At 52.7% G+C, this 9,942-nt stretch overlaps 1 protein-coding gene across 1 annotated transcript in view; it reads left to right on the top strand.

Moving 5' to 3' along the window:
* The window catches only part of PTK7 (protein tyrosine kinase 7), a gene marked incomplete at its 5' end in the record, with an annotated part of 13,541 nt that extends 8,921 nt beyond the window's left edge, over positions 1-4,620 (top strand). Inside the window, 6 exons of the mRNA XM_010010361.1 lie at positions 2,515-2,670; positions 2,841-3,073; positions 3,639-3,719; positions 3,800-3,951; positions 4,029-4,207; positions 4,388-4,620. Coding sequence (XP_010008663.1) covers positions 2,515-2,670; positions 2,841-3,073; positions 3,639-3,719; positions 3,800-3,951; positions 4,029-4,207; positions 4,388-4,548 — 962 coding nt within the window. The remainder of the gene's footprint in view (positions 1-2,514; positions 2,671-2,840; positions 3,074-3,638; positions 3,720-3,799; positions 3,952-4,028; positions 4,208-4,387) is intronic.
* Positions 4,621-9,942: the final 5,322 nt, after the last annotated feature.

Raw genomic sequence — 9,942 nt, 5'->3', positions numbered from 1 at the left:
TGGCGGTTGGTAACCTCCTGGGAGCAGGAATTCGGGAGCATCTCTGCAGCTTTATGCTCTGCTGCTGTCACCACTGTGAGCTCTTCCTGTTGGACAGGTTGGCAGCTCACTTGTGCCAACAGACTCTGGCCAGCATCCTCTTCCTGTGAAAGGATTTGTTTGAATCTCTTTTGAGATGGTTTCAGGTTTTTATTTCGGCTTATCTTTATTATGTTTTTGTTTTTATTCTGCCAGAGTTTGCCTCTTCTTATCCCCTTCATTTGGAAACAGCTTATCTGTCAGACAGATGCATCCTCACTGCTACAAGCAGACCGAGCTGCCCAGATGTCTACACTCCTTTTTGGTACTTCCATAGCCTCTCTGGAGAAGTGATTTGTTTGCTGTCAGCTCCAGTGGAGTCACCTCCTTCACCATGGTCTTCAAAGATGTGTCTCTCTTCCTCCTTTTGATTTGGTGCCTCTTTAGCTGGGTGACCTGAAGTATCTCAGCACCTACCCGATAAGTACTCCTTGTCTGGCCACCAGCTGACTTTTCCTGAGGATCCAGACAGATTTGACCTTCCTATGGATTTGCAGTGGATCCTTCCTATGGATTTCCTATGGATCAATGCACTCCTAACAAGTCGGTCATCTTCCAAGGCCACTTCCTTGGTGTGCCACATCATGTGTAACAAGGGTGCTTGCTCTCAGAGTCCCTCTGACTGTTCTGCTTTTTTGGGGTGAATACAAATATGGCATTTGGGGAGGTTAAGGGCTGTGGGGATTGATGGGAGCATTTTATTTCTGTGTTGGCACGTGGTAATTTCTCCAGGGTAGCGTGGCTGTGTCTCTTTCTCCAGAAGATGCTAAGGTGTTGTAGGCAGGTATGCAAAGAAGGCAGCTTCTCTACACTTGATTACCCTCTAATTCATATATCCTGCAGCCTAAACTTCCTGATAATTTTTGCAGTCCCTTTGTTATCAACTATCTTGTCAAGCCTCTGTGAAACAGAGGGATGTTTGTTCTCAGAAGTGTCTGTTGTTGCTGCTTGCTGGTGCTGTCTCTCAGTGGCAGCATGCTCACTCTACAGCCTCTTGTGTTTTCTTGGCACAGTTGCAGCAGTTCTCTTGTATTATCGTCTTGGCTTCAAGCTGTAGTCTTGAAATGCTATCAGTCATGAGTGCAGACAGCACAGGGTCAAACAGTCTTGCTAATAATTAGTGTAAAACCAGAGAGTGTAAGAAGTGTCGAGCTTTGATTTATAGGGTAGATGGTGTTTTTTCACTATGGTCTTCTGCAGTGTGTGAGAGATGACAGCTGTCAGTAGCCATGGCTCTTAAGTCAATTTGTATCAGCCTTCACAGCTCCAAGCCTACCTGTGACAAAGCCCCTGTCATTGTGGCCAGGCCTGCTCGGGGTGGGCTGGTACCTCTCCTGTATGCATGCATTGTAAGCATGCATGTACACATGCTGCTGTACAATGACCCTTGATGGAAATTATAGGGAGTGAGATTTCTGTTGGAGTTACCTCATGCTGAGTCAACACTTAATTTGTGATTAAATCCTTTTGCGTGGCAGGGGTTTTCTTAATGCTTACCCTGGACTAGTTGAAATGGAGTGTGCGCAGTAATGCAGGGTGTTCCTGCGCATGTGTCGGGCACCTTAGCTTGGTGCTGTGCCCTGCTTTACATTCAAACTCCTGCCTTATGGAAGGTGCTTCTTCCTGGTGCAAAGTCTGATACAAGCAGTAAATGCATTCAAAATCAAGGTTTGCTATCTCTACAGTCTTTCCCCTACAAGCTGCCTGTAAATTGCAGGGTTCTCTACTTTCTTAAGGTAATAATGTTTTGTCCTGTTCACTGGCTTCTATCTGTGCCAGGAAAATTTCTAGTTGAGTTGCTGAGCAGAAAGTTTGCAGGAGTTGATTGCAAGGACACTGTTTCCTAGCACTGCTCTCACCCAGGCAGTAAAGAAAACTACAGGCTGATCTGGTCTGAAAGGCTCAAGATTATCAAGGCCGTGAGCATTGCTAGAATGCTGGGAAGTGAGCAAGGAGCAGGGGTCAGGCTGCAGCAGCCAATGCCAGATCAACTTGAAAGTCTCTTGGGCATCACGAGACTCTGGCTATAGTGAACAGGGTCCTCTTTGCTCTGTTTCTGCCTCACACATCCAATCTCCTGCTGCTGTTCTGCAGAGTTTTGTCAATGGTAGTTTGGATGTAGCCACCCCTTTGGGATGACTGAGCGCCCTGGGATGGACAAGGCCAGATGGGGCTGGTTTGCTCTGGGACCAAAGCCATTGCTCAGCATCTGATTTCAAGGGTGGCTGCAGGGCTGCCAGAGATGGGGCCAGACCTGAGACCAGAGGGAACAACTGTGTGGAGGCCACGCTGTTGCCTGGGGCTAGACATCAGGCTGCGGTACTTGGAGTCAGTTGTGGGTGCTTGGAGTGTCAGCCTCAGAAGGGGCTGATCCCCAGCTTGACATTCTCTGTGCGTCCTGACAGGATGCTGAAGCCATTTGTGCTTTGCTTGCAGGTGGTGCTTTGCTGCAGAATGGGCAGATGACAGCAGAGATCCAGGAAGAAGTGGCCTTAACCAACCTGGGCAGCAGCTCTGGGGCCAGCAAGCGGCACAGTGCTGCTGACAAGATGCACTTTCCACGTTCCAACCTGCAGACAATCACAACCCTGGGTATGCTGGGCCACTCTGGCCCTGACCCCACTCCAGCAAGAAACCTGTGGCTGAAACCCCAGCATGTCCTAGCCAGAAAACTGGATGTGCTGGGATACACGGGGCCCTGCAGCCGCACATATGCTGTCCTAACACATGCTGTCTTCCCATGTGCTGCTCTGCACTTCCAGGCAGGGGGGAGTTTGGTGAAGTGTTCCTGGCCAAGGCAAAAGGTGCTGAGGATGGTGAGGGTGAAGCGCTGGTGCTGGTGAAGAGCCTGCAGACAAGGGATGAGCAGCTGCAGCTGGACTTCCGGCGAGAGGCAGAGATGTTTGGGAAACTGAACCACTCCAATGTGGTGCGGCTGCTGGGGCTGTGCCGTGAGGCAGAGCCACACTACATGGTCCTGGAGTATGTGGACTTGGTAAGGCCCTTGCCAGCAGTGCTGCATTGAGGAGGAGGAGGGGTGGACAACGAATGGGCAAGGGGCTTGCAAGAGTCACATGATCCAGGATGGCAGCACAGGGCAGGCAAGGTGCACTGAGACCAGGCTGAGCTTACCGTTATTCCTAACGTGTGGAAGACTCTCAAGGGGAATGGGTGTCTGCTGCAAGTTCTGGAGGTGACTTTGTCCCCTTCCATATCCTCCTGGTTTCTGGTTTATGCCCAGGACTCAGCTGAATAAATTAAGCTGTGGGACTCCATGCTGCTGCAGAATGGCTGTGAATTTTAAGGGCTACTATGGGGAACCTGGAGCTCATGGGAGAGAAGTCTATTTGGGGCATGAAAAACCTGGGAACATCAGGCCTGCTTGCCTTGATCTTAGCCAATTGAGGCCCAGAAGGCTTGCCCTACAGGGCCGGGACCAGGAGGACAGGAGGGACCATGGCCCAGGAGATAACGGATCAGTGTCACATCCAGCTGCTGCAGGGACATATGTGGTTGGCAGCAGAGAGAGGTGCTGCCTCTAAGTTTCTGTCTGTCTCCAGGGGGACCTGAAGCAGTTCTTGAGGATCTCCAAGAGCAAAGATGAGTCTCTGAAGCCACAGCCCCTCACCACCAAACATAAGGTGATACTGCAGATCTGGAAGTGCTGTGGGGCTGGGGACCCTGAGGAGGGCAGCCAGCACTCACATCTCTCTGGGGTCAGGTGTCTCTCTGCACACAGGTAGCCCTGGGCATGGAGCATCTCTCCAACAGCAGGTTCGTGCACCGGGACTTGGCAGCCAGAAACTGCCTGGTCAGTGCCCAGCGGCAGGTCAAGGTCTCATCCCTGAGCCTCAGCAAGGATGTGTACAACAGGTCAGCATCGGAGCCTGGCAGGGGAATGGGAGAGGTGGGATGGCACCAGTCTCAATGTCTGCCTATTCTGCCCACAGCGAGTACTACCACTTCCGCCAGGCCTGGATCCCGCTGCGCTGGATGCCCCCTGAAGCTGTGCTGGAAGACGAGTTCTCCACCAAGTCAGACGTGTGGTCCTTTGGGGTGCTCATGTGGGAGGTCTTCACGCATGGGGAGATGCCCTATACCCCGCTGGCAGATGATGAGGTCCTAGCAGGTATGTGGAGTACCTTGTGCTGGTCCTTGGCATTGTAACCTATTGTGGCACGGCTGTGTGATGTCCCTCGTCTCGACATGGAGCTGGTCTGGCTGGGGAGGCTGTTCCAGCCCTCCTTCCACACTGTGGAGAGGATCATGCCTCTTCCCAACAGCCCTTTGGATTTTGCTTTCATGTCAGGTCTGCAGTCAGGAAAGACGAAGCTCACGCACCCCGAGGGCTGCCCTTCCCGCCTCGCCAAGCTGATGCAGCGCTGCTGGGCCCCCAGCCCGAAGGATCGACCCTCCTTCAGCGAGCTTGCCACTGCCCTGGGGGACAGCCCAGCTGACAGCAAAGCCTGAGCATCCTCGGCCCTCGCTGGGGAAGGACGCAGTGGGGTGGACGGGGGTCTGTAGGTGCCTGGGGAGCCCCTGGCACTCCTGCGGCCCCTCGCTGAGCCTGACCCCGATGCGCCAGTGAACAGCTCGGCACCAGCAGCTGCTGGACTCAAAGCACAAGCCAGTGTACCCCAGTCCCGCCACCCCTCTCCTCCACTGGTCCCAAAAGACAGCCCTTGCTGCCTCTTGCTCTCCGCCTGCCCAGCCCAGCGCCCTTGAGCTGCTGGCATGGATGGAGCATGGCTCCTCCTCACCTGGTGAGAGCTGGGCTCCAGCACCAGGCTCTGTGTCCCTGCTCACCACCGGCATACCTGCTGGCCTAGTCCCTCCATGTGTCCATCCAGGCATCCCTGCCTCCCCTGCGCCCTGTGGGTACAGGCCAGCCAGCAGGAACACGAAGTGCCTGGCATATGAAGGAGCTCACTACCTTCCCCAACTACCCTGTGCCTTTTTTTTGTACAAAGACTCTGGGCAGCGTACCCTGTTTCCCTCTTCCAGAGCACCGACTCCTCCCTTCCATAGTATTTCTGTTACTGGAATGCAGCCTAGAGTGGGTTAGTTTGTTTGCTTGAGCGGAGGGTACCACAGACACGAAGGGTTGGGTTTTGTTGGGTTTTTATGTGCTGCTCTCAATAAAGAAGGCTTTTTTTTTTTTTTGTTTTGTTTTGTTGTTTCTTTGTCTTTGTAAGACACTGCTGTCAGATGGCTGTTTGACTGTTTTCCTCCATGTGGTTCCTGGGAAGGGCTGGGGGCCATTCCTCAGACATCTGTCTCCTGTGTTTAACCCTTTTTCCCCCTTCCCAGCTGGATCTGAGATGCCTTTCCCAGCCTGTTGTGGCTGGAGAGAGCACTTTGCTTCAGTGCTTGTCTCTCTGAGTAGTCATAAGTTGCTTTCCAAGAGGGACGTGTTTCAGGAGCAAATGTCCCTCTCAGACTCCCTGAAAGCAACTACTTATGGACATGTTGAGAGGCTCCCCTCAGTTCAGGTAGCCAAGCTTCCATAGTGACTCTTCTCCTTTGTAATTGGTTTGTGTACCTTGCCTGCAGCCTGGGACAGCTTTGCAGCCAGCACTTGGTTGTGTTTTCACACAGGAGAGTTCATCTGCTGCTTCTTACAGGACTGAGGAGCTAATAGGCTCCCCCCACGTCTCCCCACCAAGGATGGTAAAGGTCTGAGACAGTCCCAGAGGAGCTGTGGGATCTCCATCATGAGAAATAATCAAATCTACACCAGGTAAGCCCTGAACAACCCAGTCTAGTTGGCTCTGCTTTAAGCAGGGGTGGACCAGAAATGCCCAGGATTCCCTTCCCACTTCTGCTACTGAGAGAGGCTACAGAGATGCTGGAGCATGAAGTGGGCTCATTTCTTGCAATGTGTGTATTCCTTTACCTCTAGAGCACATCTTGCCCCACAAATACTCCCAGGTGCTTCTGCAACTGCTTCCTTGGGCACCTGTGGATAGATCATATCAGAGCCTTTTGATAAGAGTCAGTTGATCCTTCTAGCTGGACTAGCATTGCTATGTGGCAGCATCTCATGGCATCCCTCAGCAGGGGTCACCTGCTCCATCCTGGACATTAGTACTTTTCCCCAGAGACTGTCTGGGAGGTGAGGGGCCAATAAGGGCACTTGTGCAGCATTAGCCAACAACCAGCAAGTGAGCCTGAGAGTCTGCTGCAGGCAAAGGCCACCTGCATATTGGATACCATGAAAGGTCCTTTGTCCTCCCACCCTCCTGCCCCACATTGGACATGACAGGCAGAGGAGCAGGGCTATTGCTGTGCTCACTCAAAATGCTCCTGGGTGGGCTGGAGGTGCAGCCAGGCACCATCACTTGTGGTGGCCTAGCCAAGCAGCACCTCAGTGATGCCACAGCTAGAGAATAGAGATGCCAAGGACTTCTGGAGTAATATGCTTGCTCTACCACCTTCATGCATGCAGGTATCTCTGTGTACTGGAAGGGAATGACATGGCTGCAGTGGGTTGGTTCTGTGAGCAATGTTGGGATGGGGTGCTCCACTTAATACTAGCACATCCTGGGGACTCAAGTGCCTGGTTACCAGGTCAAGACCTGGTGACCACAAGGAAACACCTGGATGCAAAGGCACCAAAGCTAGGACAAGTTCCAGACCCAAAGGGTGTAGAACAACAGGGGTTGGGATTGTGTATTTTCGTGAGTGATGTCATGAAAAAGTTCTGTATCCTTGGGGATGGGACAGATGTTGGCCAGACTAACTGGAAGCAAGCTGAGCAAATAAAGTCCCAGCTAAATGTGGTGGAGGACAGCAGGAAATCAGAGCCCCTGCAGGAAAATAAGATGACTTGGGCAGCTGACAGAGGTGGGATCCAATTGCCTCAGCCCAAATCGAAGGAACAGCTGAAAAAAACAACCAACCAACCAGCCAACCTTGGGAAAAGAAGACAGCCTGTGCTATCCAGGGCCAGCAAGAACAGAACAGCTCTGTCAGAGGAGTGGTCCGCCCAGCTTTGGCCAAAACTGAACATTCACTGTGTAAGAGGACAGCAAGCAGGTATGCGCTGTCCCAGCTAACATATTCCTGAAGCATAAGGACCTCCATACCAGGCGTTTCCAGCAGTCCCTGATGTTTTTCCTTGGCAGAAAGTTATCCAGGTACCTCTTACACATATGCATGCTCTGAGCACCCCAGCAGTGAGTGCACGGAGCCACCGTACAGCTTGAAGCAGTTCTTGATTTGCTCTGCTTCCACCTACTGCCCCGAGGCTCTTATGCAGCTGTGTTAGGCACCTGCGAGGGTGCTAATGAGCATTAATTGTACTAAATGGCCTCACCTGGGACCTCCCACCCTCTTGAGCTGCCTTTAAGCTCAAGCCAAGGGGATCAGTTTGGTTTTGAGAAACCGTGTGGGTGTTTCTGGTTTGGCTTTATCTTTAGCCCTACCTTCTAGGCATATATTGCAATCTTGTTCTCCAGTCCTGCTTTTTGGCTCTATCTCCTGACCAGGTGGATACTGGACTTTGTTCGTTGCCTACCCTGTGGATGGACCCTGTTACCAAGACCTGTCTCTGCTCTGCTCAGGTACTGTGGAGCTATATCTGTTAGTGAGAGAATGGGGTGACTAGCCAGAGTCTAAGGGTGAACTCTCATGGAGCAGCCCCACTCCTGGTCTCATGTTTGCAGGGTAGGAACACCCCTCTCTGCTGATTTAAAAAAAGGGTATGTTATGAAAGGCTCTAACCTCATTCTACATGTGCAGTACGTCCAATCTAGTTGTTACTGCCTATAGGAGAGCTCTGGCTGTTAAGAAAAAGAGCATCTACCTGTATTCAGCAGCAGTAAAAAAGCAGCTGAAGTATTGCTGGTAAGAAGATCAGTAACAGGATGGAAACCATCACAGCCCCAGAGCTGAGTGTAGAGGTTGTTTAATAGTTCCCCAGTTAAAATATGAATGAAGAGCTGGAAAAGGATAAGGGCTTGTAGTGGCCGGGAGGAGGATTGCAAAGGAGATATGGAGGATTGGGGGTGATGCTCAGGGCAGCGGAGCCCATGCAACAGTGGAGCTGGCACAGGCAGGAGCTTGTCTGGAGAAATGTATGGGGTTAATTGGGTAAGAGGCTTTTATGGCACAGTGCTGAGTGCTGTACCCACAGCTGTGTGAGAAGAGGGTTATAAGTGTGAATTTTATGACTGGCGGGGGTGTAAATCAGAACAGCCCTGAAGATGAAGTGGGAGTCTCAAGTGGCCCAAATCCTGTTTTAAGCTGCTTTCAACTGCCACTGGGTGCTGGTTTAGCTAGTGAGGTCTAATGTTGCTGGTAACTTGTCCTGGGGGTGATGGTGGCCTGAGGACAGGGCTTGGCTCTACAGTGTGTGTCTGACTGCTTTGGTGAGAGATTACCATCCCAGGAAGCTCAGATATTTCTGGTGCCAATCAGCACAAGTGGGAAAAGTGCCTTGGAAAGCATCCTCAGGATGACACTAGGGAGGGAGAGGATGGCAATGTAAGGGATGAGCCAGCTCTTGCCTGTGCAGACTCTCCTGCAGCCTGGGGAGCAAAAGGTCTCCATGTGGCCCTGCAATCCAGAGGCCTGACGGGAAGGAGGGAGCATGTAGCAGCCCATGAGCATGAAGAATGGTGATCCTGGTACCTGCAGTGGTTGCGCACTCATGCTGAGCAGGCAGACTGCCCTGGTTCTGGCTGTCAGATCTATGTGCCGGTTGTTCTCAGCCTAACTGGTCCCTCCAGTCATGCAGAGGGTCTTGCTGCCCCTTCCTCAGCCTGGTGTGGCATGGCCAGACCTCTGTCTTACCTGTGCCAGGTGTAATTTGTGCTCAGCACGAAGGGAGGGTGGCAGGGCATGTGATGGGAGGCACGTGCATCCCAGCAGCCCTGCTGGGAGCTATAAATGGCATGTGTGCTCACTGGAGGAGCATGGCTGGCGGGGAGGAGGGGGAGGTGGTGGCGGCAAGGGGGTGTTTCGTTTTGCAGTTACTCCTTTGGTCTGTAGGACATTGGCCCCAGAGAGTGGGAGACAGCTGTGAAGGCTGGTGGCAAACGTGCATGTTGCCCGAGCAATGAAGTGGATATGGAGAGGGCTTGTGCAAATTGCAGAACTCTCCATAAGGTTGTAAAATGGGTCTGTGGCAGGGCTGGTGCTGGCAGAGGTGAGGTCTTGCCCTGGGTTGTAGTTCTTGTAGAATGGGGTGTGGGAGAGCCCTTTTAGCCAAGGATGCTGCGGTCTGTGCTCACAGCTTCGAGCTCTGTGGTCCCTCCTGCAGCCATGCTGCCTACCTTGCTCCCAGTTTTTCTGCCTGCATGGGCTGCCCCTCTCCTGGGAAGGTCCTGGCTCATACCTGAGCAGAGGACATGACCTGTGCCACCCACCAGGAACCTTCTGAGCTGTAGAGCTGGGTGGATATGGACCTCTGTCTGCATGCCCATGTCCCCAGGGACCAGTGTACAGGCAGTCTGTCCTATCCATATGACTGAATTCTCTCCTCCTAGCTGTGACCCTCCCTGTTACAGAGATCCTTTTCCTTTTTAGCAGTGGTCAACTTGTACATAAGCAGTGTGTATTTTGGTTGTATCTGCCCAGTCCTGTGGTCTCCACACCCCATAGCAACTGTGCAGCCCCCAGACCGGCTTTTTTCCCCCCTCCAGACCGTGGACAGACCCTGCCACCAGAGATGAGCGGGCAGCTCAGTTGTCCCCTGCAGAGTATGGGAACCGTGGAGCTCGCCTGGTGCAGCGCCTGGTGGCATCGGCAAGAGCCAGGCAGGGTGCAGAGGTGCGGGGTACTGCTCGATCGCATGCGGAGGGGGGCAAGGCAGGGAGCCTCAGCCACGTGGTGTGTCCTCTGTGAGGCCAGGGGTGCCTG

Source organism: Nestor notabilis, unplaced genomic scaffold (assembly GCF_000696875.1).
Source record: "Nestor notabilis isolate BGI_N333 unplaced genomic scaffold, ASM69687v1 scaffold11842, whole genome shotgun sequence".
Classification (NCBI taxonomy): Eukaryota; Metazoa; Chordata; class Aves; order Psittaciformes; family Psittacidae; genus Nestor; species Nestor notabilis.
The sequence above is the reverse complement of the archived record's forward strand: the minus strand, read 5'-3'. Positions and strand labels throughout refer to the sequence as shown.